Source organism: Dromiciops gliroides, chromosome 2 (genome assembly GCF_019393635.1).
Source record: "Dromiciops gliroides isolate mDroGli1 chromosome 2, mDroGli1.pri, whole genome shotgun sequence".
NCBI lineage: Eukaryota > Metazoa > Chordata > Mammalia > Microbiotheria > Microbiotheriidae > Dromiciops > Dromiciops gliroides.
In genome coordinates this window covers 357,280,858-357,306,809 of record NC_057862.1, presented here as the reverse complement: position 1 = coordinate 357,306,809, position 25,952 = coordinate 357,280,858, and the positions used below count along the sequence as shown (strand labels likewise).

At 39.0% G+C, this 25,952-nt stretch overlaps 1 protein-coding gene across 1 annotated transcript in view; it reads right to left on the bottom strand.

The window, feature by feature from the left end:
• GFPT2 (glutamine-fructose-6-phosphate transaminase 2) overlaps nucleotides 1–25,389 on the bottom strand; it is a 56,129-nt gene extending 30,740 nt beyond the window's left edge. Inside the window, exons 1-2 of the mRNA XM_043985559.1 lie at nucleotides 25,114–25,389; nucleotides 3,318–3,425 (exon numbers count right to left, since the gene is read on the bottom strand). Coding sequence (XP_043841494.1) covers nucleotides 3,318–3,425; nucleotides 25,114–25,120 — 115 coding nt within the window. The 5' untranslated portion in view covers nucleotides 25,121–25,389. The remainder of the gene's footprint in view (nucleotides 1–3,317; nucleotides 3,426–25,113) is intronic.
• Between the last annotated feature and the right edge of the window lie 563 nt (nucleotides 25,390–25,952).

Genomic DNA, 25,952 nt, shown 5'->3' with positions numbered 1-25,952 from the left:
TTTACTAAGAGCTAATTGAGATTACTGGCTGATTATTAATGGGAAGCATATTGTTGGGGGTTTGTGAGCTACAGTGTACAGCCTCACAGAATTACCAATTGACCCCAATTACCTCTCTCTGAGGCCTTAATCCAGAGCAAGTTGGGGGAGCATGACAGAAGTGTTATTTGATATACATATATACATATGTATGTGTTTATCTATAACTATGTCATCTATATCTATATACCCATAAATATGGGCTACTTCCCCTCCCTCTCAAAATTCTTTAAAAACTCATATCTCCCACTAAAAGTTTTTATCACCCCATCCATATTTATCTGTCACTCCATTTGTCCTAATACTTACATATAATTATTTTTTTTTAATTTTATTTATTTAATTTTTATTTATGGCATAAAACAAGCACTTCCATAACATACTATAACAAAAGAGAATGATTACATATGAAACTGCAAATCTATTATATACAGTATTACTTAAGGATAACTCTTATGAGGATGCTTCAAGGTTTGCAAAGTACTTTCCTCACAACAACCCTGTAAGAGTGGATATGCCAGTATCATCCCTCTTTTATAGATAAGAAAACTAAGGTTCATATAGTTTAAGTGACTTGACCAAGTTTACACAGCTAATAAGTGCCAAAAGTTAGAACTCCTACCATTTGCTATATGGAGTTAAGTTTATCTGTATGTTCTTTGATTTGTTCATTTTATACCATACAACAAAGCTTTCTTGAATGTCTAGAATGCACTGTTAAAAGAAGATCCTATTTCTTTCTTTTTGTTGTTGTTGTTGGTTTTTTTGGTGAGGCAATTGGGGTTAAGTAACTTGCCCAGGGTCACACAGCTAGTAAGTGTCAAGTGTCTGAGGCTGGCTTTGAACTCAAGTCCTCCTGACTCCAGGGCCGGTGCTCTAATCCACCGCGCCACCTAGCTACCCCAAGAAGATCCTATTTCAAGAACTAACTGGATTATGAATAGTTAGACAAAGTCCCTACCCTCAAAGAACTTTTAATTTAGTTGTAATGGAAACAGAAGATAAGATAAATATGTTTCTCTTCTTTTCTCCTTTGGACTAATAAGTAATTACTTGAGGGAGAAGACCATGCCTACAGTTATTCACAGCACTAGGTAAGGAACTCTGTACCTAGGAGATATTGATAAATGTTTTTTACTGACTGGATTTTCAAGTTAAAACAAAACTTCTTTAGGATCTTTAAGGAAAAAAAAAGAAATTGCTTATTCTTTTGGGAAAATATTTGGTTTTAGATGTAGGTCATTAAGCAATTAAAGTTGAGCTACATACCACACAAAAACACATCCTTTCTTAAGACATTTATGCTTCACTGAAGCAAGGACATGACAACAGGCTGTTAATGGCTAGACCAGGGCAGCAGGGTGTAGGGGAAAGAGCCCAGATAAATGGAGTTCCAATTCTGCCTTCTCCTGTTTATTATGATGTGTCTATCACTTTATCTCTGTAGTCCTTATTTTATGTATAAAATTGGGGAGTTGCACTTGATGAGTTCTAAGCTCTCTTACAGCTTAAGATCCTATTAAATCAATGGCCAGGTGCTGGGAGGGCTTTCTAAGCTGGACAGGTTTCCAGTAGGAGCTTGGTGTCCTACATAGACCAGACTAACTTAGTGGGAAAGGGTCTCATCGCCACTAGGGGGCGAATTTTTTGGCCTTATAACTTCCCGGAGAGAGGCTACATTGTGGACAGAGAGTAGCCTGAGTCAAGAAGGCCTACACTCAAACATGGAAAAACTATTTAACCTCTTAGTGGTCCAGACAATTCCCTAAGACTATATTTATTGCAGAGAAGCTGCTTAAAACACAGAACTGATCATATCACTTCCCTCTAGAATACCTTCCCAGCTGCCTCAAACCAATGAAATCATAGGTCTAATAAGAAAACAAACACACTTTATTGAAACAATTCTGTCTCAATTACTTTGCACAGGGTGACTGCCTTCACACCTTGCCCATCCTCCCCACCTGGAATGCATCCCTTTCTCACTTTCATGTCTGAGCAGCAGTTTCTTTCAAAGCTTCACACAAGTACTGTGTTCTACATGAGTCTTTTGTTGAACCCCCTAGCTGCTAGTGCTTCTTCCTATCATCCAAGAAAACAAACAAACCAAAAAACCAAATAAACAAAAAAAACCCTCAACAGCTTTTATTTATGTGTTTTGTATATACTTATATATGGATGTATCTACTTGTTAGAATGTAAGGTACTTGAGGGAAAGATTTCACTTTTGTCTCTGGATATCCATCACCTAGCTCAGTCACTGGCAGGCACATAGTAGGCACTTATTAAAAACTTATTAAGGGGGCACAGCTAGGTGGTGCAGTGGATAAAGCACTGGCCTTGGATTCAGGAGGACCTGAGTTCGAATTTGACCTCAGGCACTTTACACTTACTAGCTGTATGACCTTAGGCAAGTCACTTAACCCTCATTGCCCTGCCAAAAACAAAACAAAACAAAACAAACAAAACTTATTAAGGCAACTAGGTGGCACAGGGGATAGAGTGCCAGACCTATAGTCAAGAAGACCCGAATTCAAATCTGGCCTCAGACACTTACTAGCTGTGTGATTCTGGGCCAGTCATTTAACTCTGTTTGCCTCTGTTTCCTCATATGTAAAATGAGCTGGAGAAGAAAATAACAAACTACTCCAATACCTTTGTCAAGAAGATTCCAAATGGGGTCACAAAGAATCAGACATAACTGAACAACAAAGACATATTGATTGAAGGGTTTTTGGGGGGTTTTTTGTTCTTTTAAAAACAGTATCAGTGGAAGGAATGCCTTTATCATATCTGCTCAAAAGTATTGAAGGTGAAGGAGTTTCCAGAGAGGCAGCACAGGGTGGTAAAATATAAACAGTACTGAATCTGAGTCTCAAGAGATTTGGGTTCAAATCCCAGCTTTGACACTGTGACCATAGACAAATCTCTCACCTTCCCTGAGTCTCAATTCCCTCATCTATAAACTGGGGATAATAATATTTGTAGTACTTATCTCACTGGAATGGATAATCCATGTAAAGTATTTTGCAAACCTTAAAGTTCTATAAAGATGTGAGGTATTATTATTCTATGCTTCAACTGTAATTTAGCACTTGATTAGATTAACTTTAAGGTTAAAATCAGTATCACAATATTCCAACAGAAGACTTCAGTTAAAAAACATATTGAAAAATGCCTAGACTCTGAGGAGCGGTAACAAGAAAATGGATGTTTAGAAAAAGGAATCAACATATGAAAATATATTAAAGCTAAGTTTAGCAGAAAAATAGTCATACCTGCAGAATCATATCCTCTGTATTCTAGTCTCTGAAGACCCTTTATTAAAGTTTCAAAAATCTCCTTTCTTGTTCGGGGTACTCTGTAGTTCATATAGGCAAAGATTCCTATTAAAAGGCAAAAAGAGAAATAGGAAAAAGACAAAGGTAAATAAATATTTATAGGCTACTTGAAATGCATTAGATAATAATGTAGTAAATCTGAAGTCAAGATGCAAGACTTCAGAATATCTGAATGCTGTACTCCATAAAAGGCATAGCTGTGAGACTGAAATGGATGAAAAGAATCATTTCACTAGAAGCAACTTTTTCTCTTTTGTAAAACTAGAGGACTGGAAAAGCTGATCTCTAAGATCCTTCCAACTCTAAGGCCTAGCCTCCTATCAACTCTTTTTTTTTCTTTTCTTTTCTTTTCTTCCTATGAACTCTCAATTAAAATGTATCTGACTTAACAGAGAAAAGCACTTGGTATAATTTGTTCCAAAATTATCTGAATCTGGAATGTATAACATTATTTTGAAAAAGCTCCTTCCTAATTACATTTTGCTTCATTAATCCTCAAATAATTTTTTTCTTTCCTAAATACACAGAGGAGCAACTCTGTGGGCTATTGATAAAATTTTGAAAAAACATAGGTAAAGGATCCATGATTTATTCAGACATTTTGGTGTGGGAACTCCTTCCAACAACTAAGGCAAAGGCCCCTGTGGCAAGCTATTTATGATTTAATAGATAAAGCCAAGGGAGCTTCCTGAGTTAAGTGACTTTATTAGGGTCACATACATAGTAATTAAAGGTAGCATTTGAACCCAGATCTTCCTGACTTCAAAGCTAGCACCCTATCAGCTATACTACATTGTGTCTTGGAATTAAAAATGGCTATATTTGGGATTAAACATGTTTTGCACATAATCTACACTTAGATAATAATTGAATGTCGACTATATTTTTTTTTGAATTTTTTTTTTTTAGTGAGGCAATTGGGGTTAAGTGACTTGCCCAGGGTCACACAGCTAGTAAGTGTTAAGTATCTGAGGCTGGATTTGAACTCAGGTACTCCTGACTCCAAGGCCAGTGCTCTATCCACTGCACCACCTAGCTGCCCCGACTATATTTTATATAATCCATTTTATACATAATCCCATTCATTAAAAATGTATCTGAATTTGATTACACTTGAAAGAATTAAGACTCTTATGCCACCCTCAATTCACTTTTAAATAAATATATGAATTGCTGAATCTCCCAAATTCTCAACTAATTGAAATTGATTCTCCTGTATGTTGAAGGATAGGTAAATTCAGGTACTAGACTATAAGCCACTTGAGGGCAAGAGGCTGTTTTATTGACCTTTATATTCCTCCCAGTGCCTAGCACAAAGCCTTGCACAGGATTCAATCAGTCTATTGACAGCAAATGAATGAGGCCATAATCAAATTCCAGTAGATCTAGAATAATTAGCATCCAATCTTTTTATAGCTATGGGGAGAGAGAAGCTATGTTGTTGACTATGACACTTAGGAATGCTTTTTATAGTATCACAAATGGCTTACATTCTTATCCAGTTTCTTGGCAATAAGATCTAATATTGCATGCAATTCAATAAATAGAACTTATATTAATTAACAGCTATCCTACATGACTAGAGGCAAACAACCATAAATGAGCAGCAGCCATACAACCATTTAAAAATAGAAATGCTGTACCCTCCACCCCAAGGCAGCCACACTCCTCTTTGCAGTTTATGTTCTTTCACTCATTTCTATGCCAAATGTTACAATATATTTAAAGAGATGTCAGGCACGTATGTTTAGTGTGGCGTCTTTGTGACTACAGAGTTGCAGAAAACAGCCTTTTGGAGGCTTGCCTTGACAATGTTACCAGTCTGCTATAATTGTTAAAGAAGCCTTGTTTCTAAGGAGCTCAAGCTTTGCTTCTGCACATGAAATGCAGAGGCTCGACTGAAATACATGAAAATGAGAGCTTCAGCCTGAGCAGCAAAGAAGCTCACCCCCTCCCCCCAGGAATAAATATAACTTAATTTTTAATAGTACTTTACTTTTTCCAATTACATATAAAGTCAATTTTGAACATTCATTTTAAATAAAATTGAGTTCCACATTTCTTCCCTTCCTCCCTACCTTCCTGACTCCCTGAGACAGTAAGCAATTTGATATGTCATATATGTGCAATCATGTAAAACCTAATAAATATAACTTTCAACATTAAACACGTATGGTACTTTCTTCTATTAAATAATGTAGTCTTTTTTTTTTTTTGGTGAGGCAATTGGGGTTAAGTGACTTGCCCAGGGTCACACAGCTAGCAAGTGTCAAGTGTCTGAGGCTGGATTTGAACTCAGGTCCTCCTGAATCCAGGGCTGGTGCTCTATCCACTTTGCCACCTAGCTGCCCCTAAATAATGTATTCTTTACCAATGTAATACTACCTCACATTTATGCTATATTATTTTATATAACACTTCCTTCACAATAATCTTGCATTAGGAAGTACATGTTATTATCCTCATTTTATAAGTGAAAAAACTGACATTCATAGAGGTTATGTGACAGATCCAAGGTCACATGAAGAGTAAATATCAAAACTAGTAATTCAACTCAACTCCTTCTGATTTTAAGATCTCCAATGTTCTTCTTTCTTTAAACATGTTTTATTGGTGCTTTAAGAAATATCACTATCATTACTCAATAACAACCTCTTGCTTTCTGCAAGAAACACTTTGACACTTGCTGGCTGTGTGACCCTGGGCAAGTCACTTAACTCTCATTGCCCCACCCCACCCCCCAATGTAATATTATCTATGTTTTGTTTTATTTTTTACTAATTTTGTTAAATATTTCCCAATTACATTATCTGGTTCAGGTTATATGTGGGAGAGTTTGACACCTCTGATTACCTCTCTGGGTCCAAGTTTCCTCAACTGTAAAGTGAAAGGGTTGGACTAGATGACCTCTAAGGTGCTTTCCAGCTCTAGCTCTATGAGCTGATGATCCTACGAAAATGAAGACAGCGGGAGGAAACTGTCTGTGTTAAGATGCTAAGCTTGGGGGCAGCTAGGTGGTGCAGTAGATAGAGCACTAGCCCTGGACTCAGGAGGACCTGAGTTCAAATCCAGCCTCAGACCTTTGACACTTACTAGCTATGTGACCCTGGGCAAGTCACTTAACCCCAATTGCCTCACTTAAAAAAAATGCCAAGCTTGTCACCAGAGTTTGGGGGAAAGCATGCAGTTGAGACACCCAGCAATATGCAGGAGACATACCCCAAGAAGGGAAGCAGATGAATGATAAAATCCAACAAAGGCTCCAGTATGTGGGGAATATGTAGGGAGAGTACTGGAATCAGAGTCAGAAAGACCTTGGTTTGGATACTGCCTCAGACATAGCCTACCTCTGAAGCTTTGTGAGCAAAGGACCCTTCTGAACCCTTCGGAAATCCATTTTCTTTATCTGTAAAATGAAGGACTTGAACCTGACACTCTCTAAGGCTCCTTCTAGCTCTGCAACTATAATCCCATGATCCACTGCCCCAGATGTCTATTTACAAATGGCACAAGGTATGGCCAACAAGCAAAATAACAGATGTTTTAATTCATGAGAAATTGACCTCATAGCTATCACTGAGTTGAGATACATGACTGGAATGTAACCCCCCATAATTCTGTCCTGGGCCCTCTTCTCTTTCCTCTCTATACTACTTCACCTGGTGATCTCACCAGCTTACTATCTCCATGCTGATGATTCTTAAATCTAGCTCTAACCTCTCTGCTGATTGCAACCCCCATGTGACTTTCAGGCATCTTAAACTGAACATATCCCAAACTCAACTCATTATCTCTCCCTCTAAAATTTCTTTCCTCCCCCTTCTTATTTCCCTATTACTATCTAGGGCAACACCATTCTCCTAGTCCCTCAGAATTACACAATGTAGGTGTCATCCTTGACTCCTCACTATCTCTTACCCTCATTTCCAATCTATTGCCACCATCTGTCAATTTCATCTTTGCACCGTCTCTTAGATACACCTTTTTTCTCCTCTGACACCGACCACCACTCTGGTCCAAGTCCTCATCACCTTATGCCTAGACTAGTAGAACAGCCTGTTTCTGGGTCTGTCTGCCTTAAGTCTCTCCCCACTCCAATGCATCTTCCATTCAGCCACCAAAGTGATTTTCCTAAAGTGCAGGTCTGACCACATCACTCTTCTATTCAATAAATTCCAATGACTCCAGGATAAAATACAAAATCCACACTTTGGCATTCAAAGCACTTCACACCCTATCTCCTGCCTATGTCTCCAGTCTTCTTATGCCTTATTCCTCATTGTATATTCTTTGATTCAGTGACACTGGCCTCCTGACTATTCCACAAACAAGACATTCCATCTCTTGGCTCTGGGCATTTTCTCTGGCTGTCATATATGTATATATATATATATATATATATATATATATATACATATATATATATACACATATATACATATATATATATGTTTGCATGTTGTCTCCCCTATTAAATTGCAAACTCCCTGATAGCAGGGACTGTCTTTTGGCCTTTTTTTGTATTCCCAGTGCCCAGTACAGTGCCTGGCACATAGTAGGTGCTTAATAAATGTTTAATGACTAACTTATAAGAAGCAGAACAGGTAAAAGGGGGAATTGGATATCATCATATACTAAGAAAATATACTCATGAAGAAATCCAGGAATCAGAGGAGGGAAGCATGGTAGTAAACATTTAGGACTAATGGATGCAGATTCAGGACAGAGATTGTCATCAGCATATGCTACAGACCACCTAGACAGAAAGAGGAATGGGGGAAGCTAGGTGGCACAATGGCTAAAGCACCCACCCTTGATTCAGGAGGACCTGAGTTCAAATCCGACCTCAGATACTTGACAATTACTATCTGTGTGACCCTGGGCAAGTCACTTAACCCTCATTGCCCTGCAAAAAAAAACAACAACAAAAAACAAAACAAAACAAAAAACCCAGATGCTTGTTGAATAAAAAGAACTGCAGAGTTCAGAAGGCAGACATATAGGATATATATCATTATATTCCATATATTAAATGATTATATTTGTGTGAACACATACATACATACATATACATACATATATACATAAAATCCTATTAACTGAAATTTCTACAGGGGATGTCAGCCCAAGAAGAATAGGAAACTCTCAAAAATGAAATTCTGAAGACATAAGGAAGAACAATTTCACTGAGAAGGGAAAAGGGTGGTTGTCTAAAAAAGATATACAGAAGATGGTAGCAAGGATATGGTGAACAGAGGATGAATAAAAAAGCATGGCATGATCCTATTTTTTTTCAGAAGTCAGGAATGTTAAGTCTCAAAATGAGCTAAGATTCATTTCATAAAGAGAAAGCTAAGGATAACAAAAGGGTGGAGTTTGTTTTTAGCTATGCTGGGGAATAGAAGAGAATCAAAGAAGAGAAAGGACTAATGCTTAGAAAAGATGGTATGGGGGGCAGCTAGGTGGCTCAGTGGATAAAGCACTGGCCTTGGATTCAGGAGGACCTGAGTTCAAATCCAGCTTCAGACACTTGACACTTACTGGCTGTGTGACCCTGGGCAAGTCACTTAACCCTCATTGCCCCACCAAAAAAAAAAAAAAGAAAAGAAAAGATGGTATGATAAAACAATAACAGAGATAAAGCTTAATTCTTATTTTCCTTTTGGTTTATCTGCTAAGGATTTTAATCTTTGAACTGGAAAGGCTTAGCTCACTGCTAATACACTAGTCAAAATTACATCTAGAGTTTAAATAAAAATCAACCCCCCAAAAAACACATTTAAAATTATAGCTAGCAATGACTGAGGAATAAGAAATTATGAATATTGAGAATTCAGGGAAACATAGGAGATTCCTTTGAAATGATGCAGGGTGAAGAAAAAAAACAATGCACGCAATAACTCCAACAATGAAACAAAATCAGCTTAGAGAGGCAACAAAACTGTAGATAAATACAATGGTCAATGTTGAACCACTTTGTCAAGTTAAAGGACAAATCCCTTTTTTTTGTTAGCAATTGATAGATTTTTTTTTCAGGGAATGTACTTTGAAAGAATATATATTTGTAGGGAAGTATCTTGTATCAAAATGAAATTTATTAATAAATTTTTATAAAAATAAAAAAATTATGGCAAAAATACTTCCCTGATATCTTAAAGATATAATTTAGATTGCTTGAATTGCAGTGTTTAGAGTTAAGCCAAAATATTCATCTTAGAATGAGCACAGGACCTGAAACAAAGAAAGTCCTATTCACTATGATTAATAGAAATGTTTCTGAAATCTCACCTGCAAGCCTATACTTGCTCCTTTTGAGGTGGCTCCAATTCCAGTTAGGGTACTCATGGTCAACCAGACCACACCTACTATGGACTCAAGTCCTCTAACCTTCATGGTTACCTCAGGGTGCTGTGGGTCCAGACTTCATGGGACTATTTAATTCAGAGCAGTCTACAAGGGTGTAAGAACTGGTAGGTTACCTCCATCCTTCATAGAGCCTGCTCAACCTATTATGCTAGATTCTGAAGATACAGAGACAAAAAATATCTTATATAACATGTACACATAAAACTGTGTACAGGGCATAGCTTTAAGCTATTATAGCTTAAATAGCAAAAGCTTAAAGCTATACTAAGACTTTTGAGATACCCTGTATACATACAAAGTAAATAAAAGTTAATTGAGGTAGGAAGAAGGGAGATCAGGAGAAAACTTGTGTAAGTAGTGATACTTGAGCTGAACCTTCAAGGAATGTAGAGATTCTCACTAAGGAGTACAGAGGAATGCATTCCAGACATAGGGGACAGCCCATGCAAAGGCATAGAGACAGGAGATGGGAGATGGAATTCTGGGTGTGAGAAATAGCAAGTTGAGTTTGGCTACACAGTCTAGTGCGAGAAGAGGAATAAGCCATAAAAAGCCTGGAAAGGCAGGCTGGAGCCTGGTGGGGAAGGGTTTTAAAAGACAGATTGAGGAGTTTGCACTTGATCATAGAGGCACTGGGGAGTTACTGGAAATAAATAAGTAGGGAAATGACATAGTTCAGATCTGTGCTTCAGGAATATCACTTTGGCAACTGCATGGAGGATGAATTGGAGAAGAGGGTGACTTGAGGCAGGATACCAATTAGGAGGCTATTCCCATATTCTAGGAGAATTAATGAGAATCTGAACTATGAGATTTGTCAGATGTATAAAGAAAGAGAAGGATGTATGAGAAATCATGGAGAAAGAATGAGCAAATCTGACAATTTATTGGATAGGCAGAATGAGGAAGAGTAAGAAGTTAAAGGATGACTCTGAGGATGTGGACCTTAGTTATTGGAAAGATGGTTGTGCCCTCACCAGAAACAGGGAAATTCAGACACAGATGGGTTTGGGGAGAAAAGATAATGAGCTCTGTTTCAGACATTTGATGTTCAGGATGTTCCGGATGTTCAGTTCTAAATGGTTATTAATTAGGCAGTTGGTGATGGGGGGACTTAAGCTTAGAAAAGAAGCCAGGACCAAATATATAGATCTTGGGGTCATCTGCATACAAATGATCATCTAACCCTTGGGATAAAGGCACTGAGAGAGAATAGACAGAAGGGCCTAGGATAGAACCTTGGGGATATACCCACAGGTAAGGGATGGGATATAGAGGATGACCTGGCAAAAGGGAATGAGATGGAGTGGTCAGATAGGTAGGAAGATGACTAACAGAGCACTGTCACAACAACCTAGAAAGGAGAGAGTGTTTTGGTGGTCTTCAATGAGTTCAAGAAGGATGAGGAATGGGGCAGCTAGGTGGCACAGTGGATAGAGCACCAGCCCCGTATTCAGGAGGACCTGAGTTCAAATTCGACCTTAGACACTTGACACTCACTACCTGTGTGACCCTGGGCACGTCACTTAACCCCCGTTGCCCTGCAAAAAAAGAAAAAAGGTAAAAAAAAGTACTATAAAAAAGGAGTATTAGACATCTGGAAATGAACTAGCAGGTAGGGACTGTTTGAAGATTAGAGAGGTAGGGGGGATGATTGTGAAGGCAATCTGTTGGAGCTAGAGATGAGATAATAGTTGTAAGTAGAGGGGTTGACCTTTGCGAGAAGGGGTATCTCTTTATCAGAGACTGAATAAAGGACAAGAGGATGAGACTTGGTGTCAAGGAGTTTTAATATTACTTCAAAACAACAATATGCACTACGTAAAGAAAAAGAATAACAAAAAAGAGGAAAGGAAAGAAATCCATATGGGAATATTACCTTATACAATAGGGAAGAGAATAACTAAAAATGTATAACAAAAAAAGATCCATTACATATAATAATATACATACAATAAATGTTATGGGACCAAAAAAAAGCAAAGAGAAGACCAGAGAAGGAAATATGACAACACAAGCCCTCCAGAAACAAAACTGAATATATTACAAAAATCTCCAGTGATTAATAATTTGAATAAGAGATATAAAGGAAGATCTGGTATCTATAAAGATGGAATTAAAATCAACAAGAAAAAAAAAGAAACATGGGACTCAAACAATTTGGAATGTTTGGCAGAAAATCTTAATAAAATCCTCTGAGGAATAGAATGATCCAGATGGATGACAAAATTGCCTAGGCAGTAGAACAAATTAAACAACGGCACAATTGGAAAAAATTTTGAGAGCTCAACAAAGGCAATGAAGCTAAAAGACACAGCTCAGTAAAACAATCTAAAAATTATTGTTCTTCCAGAAAAATATTAAGTAACAAAGTACATCAATATCATAATTCAATATCATACAAGAACCTTCCTTGGAAATATTGAAAACAAAGGGTTAAGTACAAATTAAGAAATATATATATAGGATGCCAAGAAGTAGAAAGAACCCTAAATTTTACTCATTCAAAAATGTAAGGAATAAACTCGAGTTTCAAAAACAAAGAGAAGCTCTTAGAAAAGTCAGGAAGAAATTAATCCAATATCACACACACACACACACACACACACACACACACAGACAGAGAAATCATGGACCATTCCTCAACTACAATTAGAATCAAAAGTAGTATATAGAATGAAATATATTGAAAGGCAACATTTATGGGTAAAAGCTACAGATTAGTAAAAAAAAAAAAGAAGAAGAAAAAAGAGTGTCATTGTAGAATTTTTTAAAAAACACACAGAGAAAGCAAGGAAAGAAGCTTCAAAAGCTACATGTTGAATTTGTTATATATTTATAGAGAAAAGAAGGCTATACACAATCTAGAACCATGGTTTCCTGTACAATCCTCTTTTTATTCTGTTCAACTATGTATATGGAAATGTTCATTTTATTTTATATTTGATAAATTCTGAATTTAAAAAAAAAGCTTTTCAAAAAAAGAAAGAAAAGTAAGGGAAGTTGGCCGTTAGTCCAATATTACCTTGTATAGCAAAACAGGGTATTGTCAAGATACACACACACACATATTTTTGTAATACCACTGAGGGATTTTGAACTTTCCTGTAAAAGAAGGCAGCACTGGATCAAAACTTTTGCCAAGCAAACCAGCCATCAATCATGGTAAATCAATGTTTACATTCTCTAAGAAGTAAAAAAGATTATTGTCTTTTTGATGTTCCATCATTCAAATGGCATACTCAAGAAAAAATATCTAGGTATTTTGTGAAAAACTTCAGAGATTAAGAATAGTAGAAAATAGATAATTCTGAGAAAAGGAGATCACTATTGTACTTTGAATGTGGTAGCTATATATGAAATACAAACTAATGAAGAGGTTAGGCTATGGAGTAGAGAAAGAGTAATTCCTAAATTATATCTCTCTCTAGAAATGTGGGAAAGACAGAGAAGGTAAACACGTGTACATTTTATTTGGACACCTCAGTCACTTCCAAATAAATTATACTCCCTCTCACAGTGTCTTCCATTAAAAAAAAAAAATGTGTGTATGCACATATACCCGTGTATATCTTCATCTCTATATATAATTGCCTAAAATAGTGCCTGAAAATGAATAACTTTCCATTTTGGTAATTTGCCACTTGTTAAAAGAAAGGATGTAAGTTTTAACTTGAGCAATTTGGGACTGAAATTGTCCAGTGTCTGATTTGCATTTTTGTTGTCTTCATTTGCATATTCTAATCATTGTATGTTTTGTTCTTTTGATCTTTCTTTAAGAGAGGGAAGATCTGAAAGCATATCAGTAAAAGTAGAATTCAGAAATCTATTTTGTGTAGCTGGGAGGGGGTTCAAAGGTGGGTATGTATTTACTGGTGTATAGGATCTAGGACTGGATTAAGAATAGTAAACTATTTAAAAAATAATTAACATAACACAATATGGTAGGAGGAAAATCTAACTTAACAAATATAAACCTGAATGTAAACAAAGTGAATTAATTAAAACCTGTGGGAAAATCTTTTCCCTAAACTTTATCATCTTCATCAAACTTTATCATCTCTAATAAGAGTCTGAGACATATAATCTATTGAATTTATGGAAAAGGTATAAATTGGAGAGCCACTTGTCCATGTTGTGAAGATATTTCCTTAAAACTAGATGATATAATACATAGATCCAGTTAACTAGACATGTGACACAATACAATGAAAGTGAATTAGTCAGAGCACCACTCTTCCTATTTATATTATAAAACTTCCACTCTTCCCCCTTCATCCCAAATACTTTATTTACATGACACACGACCATCTGAAATACAGACCAAGAGAAAGCACCAGTGGCGATCTGTGTATTAAGTATTAGTAAACCTTATTTTCTTTCTTTTTTTTAGATTAAAAAATTTAAATAGGAGTTCTAATACTTTCTTCCTACATAGTAGTAAAAAGTCTTGTGCACTACCTAGGGTGTGTAAACCCCACATTAAAGACCAATGCTTTAGGAGCTTATGAGTTTGAGGTTATATATATTGAATATCTGATTGTGAGAAATGAAAAAACAAACAAACCTATGAGCTTCTTTGAGACCTATGAAGCTTATTAACACAAGATCATCTTTGTTCAGGACACTGGGCATATTCCATTTTCCTGCCTAACATCCATATCCTGCCATTTTATATCATGGTTGTAGGAGCTATTTATTCCAGTTAGGGTCTCTACCATTATTCATTATCCAGCATTTTCCTACCTGTAGCACTGGAGTCAGGAAGCCAACCATACTTCCCAAAGTGAGATCTTATCCTTTCCTTTAAAATGCAGAACTTTCAGTTACCTCAGCAAGCGTTGCTGGTAAGAAGGCAACTGTGACCAAGGCATGATGCACCAAGTAGGTGTGACAGAGAACTTGGTAATAATAGATGTGCCGACACCAAGGGCTAACTCTAAAGGAATGTCATTGACTTCCTTTTGTTTTCCTGTTCCAGTCTGAAGATCATCACCACGCTTATTGCCCCTGTGAAAAACTGGATATACCCTTTCTTTAGTGCCTCTTCTTTCTCCTTGCTCCATGAGGTTTTACTTTACTTTGGAGAGACCGACAAAGGAACAGGATACCTGTATTAAATAAGGTGCTATACTCCACCAGCCAAGCAGAATTGCAGTAGCTCAATAGAAATGTGAGACGAGCAAATTTAGAGACATCTCTACTCCAAAGGTTCATGTGGACTATTTGTGCCTGACCTGTGGTAAAACCTTCCAAGCTCATACTGGTCTGATCATGCACAGCTGGACACACTGTACTTTGATTCCAACATAACAATGTTATTTTGGTCCTCTTCAAGAATGAAGGACAACAACCAGAACTGGACTAGTTAGTCGGATTCTTGGGTGAACCCCCCGTGTTACCTAAAAGCTGACACAGGTTCATAATTCAGCCTGTTTTCTATATTTGCTGAGAGGAATCAATTCTATACTCTTCCTACTACATATTTTTTTTCTAATATTGCTCCCCAAAAAAGGCTTATAAAAATGTTAAGATTTGGGGCTGGGAAATCATACAATCCTATCAACTTCTGTATGTAATCAGTCATTTGGTCTCTTATTTTAGCCTGTTACCTTGCCTTTTCTATGAGCTATAAGATTAGTAAGTTAATTTTAATGCAGAACATTCTTCCTTATCCAAGACATACAAAAACAAAGTCACAAGGGTGATTCCAGATGTTTAAAGTTTTCTTAAACAAATTCATAGTTTATTTAATTATTTAGCAAATATTTAGTGAATGCATATCATTTACATAAGAGTTCCTCTAGATGGTTGTTTTCAAATTTATTAAGAAAAACTGAAAAAACCAAACCACAGCTAATGTGTATGAGTATGTGTGTATACACACACACACACACACACACACACACACATACACACATATGCATACATGTACTATATGTGTATTAGGACCATATTGAAACATATGTTTAGAGATGGAAGGGGCCTTAGAAGACATCTGGTGCAATCCTTTTATTCTAAAAATGAAGAAATTCAGAAAGGTTAAGTACAGGACAGAGATGGTAGAACCGAGATTTGAACCCAGTTCCTCTGGTTCCAAAGCAAACACTATTTACCCCATAGATAACAGATCATCTTCAGAATCTTCCAGATGGTCCCAACCTCCATGTAAAGTCCATAAAGACAAAATGTGAATTGGTAGAAAAAGTTTAATATTTGCATCGGAGAAGTATCCTTATACTGCTTATAAGAGTCACAAAAGTTCAAATAAATATATTCATTAACTGTATGTAGTACCAACAAATTCTTTCTATTTTCAGCTCAACCACCAACAGAATTCTGCAAACTATTTGATTATAAAGGTTTCCTTCTGGCTCTAAAATTTGGTGAGGGACCAGGTCTAAATGAGAGTATCTAAGACTTCTCTATTATCAGTTGAAAAATACTGTTTTCAAGAAAGGTGTCTTGAAGACTAGGAAGCCATAAGCAGCAAAAGTTTTTATAAATATAAGCAGAGAGGGGCAGCTAGGTGGTGCATTGGATAGAGCACTGGCCCTGGAGTCAGGAGTACCTGAGTTCAAATCCAGCCTCAGACACTTAACACTTAATAGCTGTGTGACCCTGGGCAAGTCACTTAACCCCAATTGCCTCACTAAAAAAAAAAATAAGCAGAGAAACAGAATAATCTCTTTTGGATGAAAAGAGAATCTCCAAATTCCCAGGGGCACTGGGAAATCTATGAGCTCGATTTTCTCAGTAGCCAAAGATGGATAAATGTTTAGTTAAATCAAGAAGCCAAGAAGCAATATGGAAAAGGTTGTATCTAATTCAAATGATCTCCATTATTCTTTAAGGGCAGTCAGATGGCGCAGTAGATAAATTACAGGGCCTGGAGTCAGGATGACTCATCTTCCTGAGTTCAAATCTGTCCTCATACACTTACTAGTTCTGTGACCCTGCACAAGTCACTTACCCTGCTTGCCTCAGTTTCCTCATCTGTAAAATGAGCTGGAGAAATGGCAAATCATTCCAGTATCTTTCCCAAGAAAACCCTAAAATGGTGTCAGAGAATCAGAAATGACTGAACAACCAACCATCTTTAAGATCTCTTTCCAGCTTTAATATGATACTGAGGGTTTCAGGAGGTTACTTCAAGCTAATTGTACCAAGTGGGACAAAGAACATTGTCTCTCAAGTTAGAGGGACCTGGGTTCAAACCCTATAGTAAAAAAAAAAAACAACATATGATATCCATTCTGTTAAACTTTCTAAGACTAAGAATTTACTGAAGATCAAGTTACTCAATTCCTTATGGATTCATGTCTTTGATAGGCTTGGAAAAGACAAGGGACATTAAACAAGAAGCAGATATATAGTTCCGAGTCATGAATAGTAATTCTGACAATCCAGGTAAGTGATACAAAATACCCTTCAAATCAAATTTTATGACAAATTGATTTGGTGGGGCAGATAGCATGACAGAAAGCCCCCATAAGGGAAGGTACTGAAACACCTTGGTTCATGCTGGGGAGTGCCAGGGAAGGGATATTAGGCACAAGGGCACAAGGGTGGGTGAGGAAGGGGCTCAGTTGGGATGTGGTATCATCAAGTAGCTTTCTATTTCAACTAGTTTTTCTTTTCTTTTTAAAAATCTTTTGGGGCAGCTAGGTGACACAGTGGATAAAGTACTGGCCCTGGAGTCAGGAGGACCTGAGTTCAAATCCAGCCTCGGACACTTAACACTTCCTAGCTGTGGGACCCTGGGCAAGTCACTTAACCCCAATTACCTCACCAAAAAAAAATCTTTTAAAATTAATTTTATATTTATTTTTACATTTTTAAAAACATTCATTTAAATTTTTTTTGAGTTCAAATTCTCTGTCTCTACAGTCCCTCCCACACCTATCAAGAAGGTAAGTTATATGATATCTATTATTCATGTGAAATCATGCAAAACATATTTCCATATTAGCCATGTTGCAAAAATAAAAAAGCAAGAAAAATAAAGTGAAAAAATGATGCTTCAATCTGTGCTCAGACTTCATCCATTCTCTCTCTGGAGGTGGATAGCATTTTTCATCATGTATCCTTTAGAATTGCCTTGAATCATTGTATTGATCAGAGTGGCTAGATCTTTCACAGTTAATCATTGGTAAGTATTATTGCTTCTGGGTACAGTGTTCTGGTTCTCCTCACTTCATTTTGCATCATTAACTAGTTATTCTTACTAACTAGGTACTAAGCTTACTTATTTCTATACTACTGAAAAAGTGCCACTGCCCTCCAAACTTCTGTGTCCTGGGACAAAACCCTGATCTCCTAGGATCATCCTAGGGAGTACTAAATTGTTAGAAAAAACCTCATATTTGCGGCTACTGACATGAACAGTTTGGTTTTGTGAAACAAAACTACAGATTTGAAGGCTGCTTAGTAAATATATTTATATCAGAGTTATTGCTGTTGATGTTCAGTCCTGTCCAACTCTTCATTACCCCATTTGGAGTTTTCTGGACAGAGAAGCTGGAGGGGTTTGCCATTTCCTTCTCCAGATCATTTTACAGATGAGGAAACTGAGGCAAACAGGGTTGAGTGACTTGCACAGGGTCACACAGCTATTAAGTATCTGAGGTCAAATTTGAACTCAGGTCTTCCTGACTCTAGGCCTGTGGATAGTGCACTATCCACTGTGTCATCTATACCTGAGAAAAGAAGATGTATATAGCTACTACCATCTGGTCTGTCCACCCTTTTCCCTAGTTGATTCATAAAGAAGCATAATATGTAAGTTTTTCTCTAAGCTCCATTTTTTTCAACATTTCTACTGACTGTCTCATTTCTTCTAGAGGTTTGTAGTAGCAGATCAGAGATCTATCATTCCCATTTGTTTAATGTTATCAGAAAAATCAAGGCATATCTATCAGATCTGCAGGTAGCATAAAGCTGGGAATGAAAACCAATATGCTAAGCAATAGAATCAATATTTTAAAAGATCCAAACAAGTCACAGTGATGAACTGAATGTACTAAGATGAAATTCGGCAGGGATAAATGTAAAATCCCTCCCTCAGGTTCAACAAACTAGCTGTACAAGTACAGAGACAAGGGAGACCTGACTTAGGAGATTTGGCTGACCATAAATTTGGTACTCAATGAGTCACTCTGATGTGACTGCCAAAAAAAGCTAAAATGATGTTAGTTTGTGTTAACAGAAATATGGTATTCAGAACAAGGATATAATAGTCCTGCTGTAGTCTATACTGGTCAGATCAGACCTGGAAGATTTGTTTAGGTCTAGGTGCTACATTTTAAAGGGGACACTGGAAAAGCAAAAGTTTATTCAGAAGAGTCTTAAAATAATTTTACATAAGGAATTGTTGAAGAAACTAGGAATGCCTAACCCAGAGAAAAGAAACTTAAATATTTAAAGTAACTTAATAATAAATAAAGAGAAACTTAATAACTATCTTGAAATATTGAAGGAATAGGATTTGGAAGAAGGATTAGACATTTTATTTTTATTTTATTTTATTTGTTGTGGGGCAATGAGGGTTAAGTGACTTGCCCAGGGTCACACAGCTAGTAAGTGTCAAGTGTCTGAAGGTGGATTGGAACTCAGTTCCTCCTGAATCCAAGACCAGTGCTTTATCCACTGTTCCACCTAGCTGCCCCAGGATTAGACATTTTACATAGCTCTAGAGGGCAAAACAGAGACAAATGGGTGAAAGCTATAGGAAAACACATCTAGCACAATATAAGGAAAAATATTTTAACAACCAGAGCGGTCCAAAATTGCTATGGGCTGCTTTGTAAGGTAATGAGTTGTTTGTAACTAGAAGTGTTGGAATAGGCCTGAAATCTCTACCAGTCAAGACTGAATAACCTAGTCCATCATTCAGTTAATATGGGTCTGTTGCAGAAGGAATACTTACATAAGTGGAAAGTTATTCTGGAATATTGCACAGATTTGGTGATACTGTTCCTTATTAGGTAAAATTCTAATACCTTTGTTTAGTATTCAAGGCTCTCTACACAAACTAGGACCAACCTAGCCTTCCAGTCTTAGCTCATATTACTCTCCTTCACACGGGGGCAACTAGGTGGGGGTGGGGCAGCTAGGTGGCACAGTGGATAAAGCACCGGCCCTAGATTCGGGAGGACCTGAGTTCAAATCTGGCCTCAGACACTTGACACTTACTAGCCGTGTGACCCTGGGCAAGTCACATAACCCTCATTGCCCAGCAAAAACAAAAAAACCAACCCCCCCCCCACACACACACACAAAATACTCTCCTTCACACACTAACTAAATTAGAATATTCTCTTTCCCTAATATATCCTTCACTTTTCTGCCTCCAAGTCTTCACTCAAGCTATGTTCTAACTCTGACATGCCTTCTATCCCTCTCTTTACCTTCTGAAATCCTAACAATACTTTAAATATGACTCAAGTACTAGCTTATTACATACACAAAGTCTCCTTTGATTCTTCTCCATCCCACTGTTGCTAACAATATTCCCTTTTTGACCTCATACAGTACTTTGCTATGTAGCTCTCAAAAGCATGACACTGTGTTATATGTTAGCAGTGTATGTATCTTTTCTCCCTATTAGATTTCAGACTCCATGAGAGCAGGAATCACATCTTATTAAACTTAGTATTTCTTGCAGCACCTTAGCATAGTGTTCTGCATACAATAAATGCTTGAAAATTGTATGTTGAATTCAGGGGTATGCTAGATCCAATTCTAATTGGCTTGCTGAGAGCCAGTTGTTAAATTTTCAGTATGAGCATTCATATCTCAGAAATCAGCAATCACTACAAATCAAATGCTTTGCTGATTATTTAGGTTTAAAAAATTGTTAATGATACACATTAAACTTTAAAATTTGTGTAGGGGGCAGCTAGGTAGTGCAGTGGATAAAGCACTGGCCCTGGATTCAGGAGGACCTGAATTCAAATCTGACCTCAGACACTTGACACTAGTTGTATGATCCTGGGCAAGTCACTTAACCCTCATTGCCCCACCAAACAAACAAACAAAAAGTGTGCGTATGCTTCTCCACCCCCAACCTGGTTGCTCCACATTTATCAAGACACCATTGTTGAACTGAATTCTAAAAACCACAAAATGTCAGACCTACAAGGGACCATTATGTCAGATTCTTGTATGATGAAGAAACTGAATCCCTGAAGATTAAAATAACTTGTCCTAGGAAAAATAGCAAGATAGAGACTATAGAATCCAAATTTTCTAACTCCTAATCTCATGTTCTTTCTACTGGGTTACAATCCTCTAAAAAAATCTGAGACTCTACAATCCTGATTATACAAAGATCTGGGTTTATACTAAACAAAAGCATACACTCTATCCTCTTTAGTTTTTTTGTGATGCTACATTCTCTTGGTCCTCTCCCTACTTGTCTGACTATTCTTCCTCAGACTCTTGCTGAATCTCCATGTATGTGTAGATTGGTGTGCCCCAAGCTCTATCCCTTCTCTTTTCTCGCTATATCTTCTCCCTTGGCTACTTTATCTGCTCCCAAGGGTTTGGTGATTACATATATGCAGATGATATATATGCAGCCCTCATTTTTCTTCTGAGATCCTTCTGGATCACTAACTGCCTATTAGATAACTGAACCTGGATGACCCAGACTTCTCAAATAGGTTAAAAAACCCCTGACAAACTTTTCTTTGCTTTTCATTTTTTTTTTGGCGGGGCAATGAGAGTTAAGTGACTTGCCCAGGGTCACACAGCTAGTAAGTGTCTGAGGCCAGATTTGAACTGAGGTCCTCCTGAATTCAGGGCTGGTGCTCTATCCACTGTGCCACCTAGCTGCCCCCTGCTTTTCATTTTGAAAGATTGTAATTATTCAACCTCTATTCTGGAAGAAAATTTAAACTTCTTTGCTTGACATCCTAGGACCTCATTTGGCTTTCTAACCTATTCATTTTAAACCCAACTCAAATGCCATATATATCCTCCATGCAGCCTTCCCTGAACTCCCACTCAGACATCACAATGCTTTTAAGGCTTTTTTCTAATATCTTAAAGGCACTTGTCACATAGTATTACATAGTATAGTTCTCTATTTCTGTGTGGCCCTGGGGTCAGAAAGACTTAAGTTCAAATCCTGCCCCAGATGCTTCCTAGCTGGGTGATCTTGGGCAAGTCACTTAATGTGTCTACTTCAATTTCCTCATCTGTAAAGGGAGGATAATAATGGTATCTCCTTCCCAGATGTAAATGGTCACTTTGTCTCCCACTGCCTTGCAGGGCACTTACATGCATTGGGTATTTTTAAAAAATGGTAAATGAATCAATGAACTACCATGGACAAGGCTCTATGGAGGCTACCAACAGGATGAGACCTTTATTTTCTCTCCTCTTACCAAAGCTAATAATGTTCTTTCTTTCTCTGCATCTCTTCTACCCATATCATGTATTATACTTATTTGTATAAATGATATATACTACCTTCTTAGTCCTCCCTAGACTATAAGTCTATAAGTATAGATTATAAGCCAATGATAACAGGCATGGTATATTATCTAATTTTTGAATCTCCTTGGTCCTTAGTATATAGTAAGTCAATCAACAAACATTTATTAAGTGTCTACTGTGTGCAAGACACTGTAGTGCATGCAAAAACATTTACTGAAATATCATGGTTTCTGCCATCAAGAAACTTGCAATCTCCTTAAGGAGATAGGAAATATTCACATTAAAAGATGATTAGTATAGTAAGGAAATATATCAGTGGCATAGACAGAAAGAGCTCTCTCTGTTCATTCATGAAAAGGACTAGGATGAGGTAAAGTAAACAAGTTTTTCCCAAAAGTAACAGCCCTTTAGCTTGTCCTTAGAAACGGAGTGTGATTTAGACATACAGAGAATAGGGATGGTGTTCTCGATGAGGAAAATTGCATTGATGGGGCAGCTAGGTGGCGCAGTGGATAGAGCACTGGCCCTGGAGTCAGGAGGACCTGAGTTCAAATCCGAATTCAGACACTTACTAGCTGTGTGACCCTGGGCAAGTCACTTAACCCTCATTGTCCCACCAAAAAAAGAAAAAAGAAAGGTGTTCAATGTATCACAAGGGTAGGGAGACACCTCCTAAATCCTTCCTTTCTTCCTCTCCACAAGTGTAAATACTCACCAAGTAGCTTTTTTACTTCTAGGAAAACACAACAAAAGAAAAGGCTTTTCTCTCCAGGAGATCTGTTTATTTTGTAAATGACAAAAAGAGGTACTTCCAGAAACTTTTGTGGAGAAGGCCTAGGATTTTAAAGTCCTTGCTTGGCTTAGAAAGAAATGCTGCTTCTCAAAGGCCCTTAAAGTAAAACATAAAGAGTGTTGGTCCCAAGATCTGGATTTTAATGCCCTTAAACTAGCTGTATTACCTTATGAAAGTCTCCAAAACTCTCTGGGTCTCATTTTTTTCCCTTTGTACATTCTGCCCTCAGGAGCTGGACAAACATGATTTTTAAGGGCTCTACTAGTCCCAACAGTCTATTAGTCTGAAAGCCAAAGCCATCAGTAATTTTATTCATCCCAAACCAGTTTAACATGAATAGTAGGGAATGTGTAGCCATTCTACATAAAGTCTCTTTTTCTCCTTCACTATGTCCAATTCCTGTAAATACAGCAATGCCTACACAAGTTACAAAGGCTCAGTGAGAGACCTTTCATAATTCAAAAAGTTTGACCTGGTATTCAGACACATTTCATTGGTTTTGAGTAACTTTATACCACTTTAGGGGGAAAAAAAAGACACACAGTGACCTTTTGTCCCAGCAGGAGTTATCCTGTTCCTATTCTCCAGAGGGTCTTACTGGCTGCAGATACACCAGGAGGAAGTCTAAAGGGATTACAGATGTTTGCATGTTCAAAGCTTGGCCAGTAGGACTTCTTTCCCTGTCCTTTAGTCTTCATGATACCACACTATTAATTCTGAGGTGCCTTAACTTCTGTACCTTCACCTGAAGGGAATCACTGTCCTCCTTGACTCACACAAGATCTCTATTAAGGAAACAGTTTCCCCCCCTCCCCCATCACATTTCCTGTTTGGCAATATGTTAATAACGCGCTCTCTTTAGCAATAAGTTAATAACAAGAAAAGCTACTAAACCAAAAGGTTATTTCGAGCCTGGATTACAAGAACTGAGCTTCTAAACATTCATCCCAACCCAGCTTCTCCCCTTAAATAAAATGCAATCAGGGACTCCCATTACTTGCTTGAAGGCAAGGGAAGTAAAGGGAGAAGAAAGAGGACGAGGAAAGTGACAGCACAAGGGGGCTGCTCAGTAACACCTCTGGGGTTGGGGGTAGGGAAGAGGTGAGACAAGAGTGAATTCAGAATTCTTTGGTTTCCCAGGCTAGGGGGATGGGCAGGTCAATTCACTGTTCCCACTCTAAAGGATAAGAGGTGAGCCTTAACAGGCTCTGGAATATGTGCAGCGGGAGAAAGGAAAACCATTGCTGGATCCCAACAGCTTTGGGTTTTGGGCTGTGGAAGGTAGGAAGGCTTCTCCCCATTTGTGAGAGACTTGGTGAGAATTTCTGTTGGAAAACCTCCGAGACAGGCCTGGGTTGGGGGCGGGACACGATTCTAGGGGTATCTCCTTTATTAGTGACAGGACTTGAGAGGTGAAGGAAGTATTATTGAAGTATTAATGGGGGGCAGAGCTGAGCAGGGCAAGACTAGACAGATTTATACGTTCGTCAGGAGTGGACATATAGGGGTTCAAACATGGAAAGTGCCAAATCCCTTTGCAGGGAGAGTTGAACAGTCTCCTTTGTTGGTGGGTTTGGCATAGTCCTTTACTGGGTGGGTAGGTGGGGGGGGGGGGCCGGATGGCTTTTGCTGGGTAGGTAGACATACACCTCAAACGGGAGTTCATACATTGCTGAGAGGGGTGAATTTCCTCCTCTGCTGGGGGCTCTCAGAGCCGTATTTTGGGGCTCTCTATTACCCCTCTCTACTGAGGGGAGGTCTTCTCTGTTGGGTGGGGTGGACATACTCCTCTGCGGAGGACATGGGCAGACTTCAGTGTTTGGAGGAGGACAGATCCCTCTGTCTCGGGCTAAGATACACCTCAATTGTGGGGCTCGGGGCTCCCTTCCTTCCCAAGGCCAGAAGAGGTCAGAGCACCGCCCGCCGGCAGATCCCCGTGCTCGGGGACTTAGCAGGAGGACCCCAAGGCTCTGAAGCCAGCGGCTTGATCCTGCCCGGGGCCGGGGCTAGGGCGGGGGCCGGCTGGGTCCGGGCCGAGCTGGGCTACTGGACAGTAGGGGCGGAGGCAGCGGCAGCAGTAGCGGTAGCGGCGGCAGCAGCCGCGGCTTTATCCGCTTCGGCTTCACTCACCGCACATCTTGTCGGCTCCGGCTTTGGCTCGGCTCGGCTCGCGTCGTGTCTCTTGCGGGCGGCTGTGCGGGCGGCGCGTCCACTGTCAGCTCTGCTCAGCTCGGCTCTGCTCAGTTTGGCTCCGCTCTCCTCCGCTGTGTTCAGCTCCGCTCTCCTCCGCTCTCCTCTGCTCAGCTCAGCTTAGCTCAGCTCCGGCGCCTCTCCCTCCTTGCGCTCGTTCGACTCCCTCACAACGTCCCGCGCCCGCCCCGGAGCACGCCTCTTAAGTGCAGCGGGGCCAGCCAGTGGAGTTGGGGAGGGGGGGGGGTGGGGGGGGGTGGACTGGGGAGTGAAGGCTCTGAGCAGCGGCTGCACCTCCTTTTCCGGCTCCTCATTGGCTGCAGGTTGTCTTGGGAACGGTGGAAGGGTGGGAGGGAAGATCCCCAGGGGAAGAAGGGGGGTTTGGCGGGGGGGGGGGGGCGACGAAGGATAGAAGAATAAGAAGGGTAAGAGTCAGCGACTGAAAATCAGGGTGAGAAAATAGGAAGAAAAGAGAGAGGAAATAGAGGGAGATGGACATGAGAGGAGGAGAGAGGAGAAAAGGGAAGGAGAGAGAAGAGGAGGGGAGATGGAGGAAAATTAAAGAGAGGGGGGAAAAGAAAAGGAGGAGAAGGGAGAGGGAGCGGGAACTCTGAGCCCGGTGGGTGGCGTCTGCACTGGCGGCGCTGCACCGTATAGTGGACAGCAGATGGCCTGATGGCTGTGTGGGGGTGGTGGGGGTGGGGGCGGCGGGCGGTGTCAGGAAGTGGGACCCAGGAAGGCATTTATGAAATGTCTGAGAATTAGACGCAAGCCATATC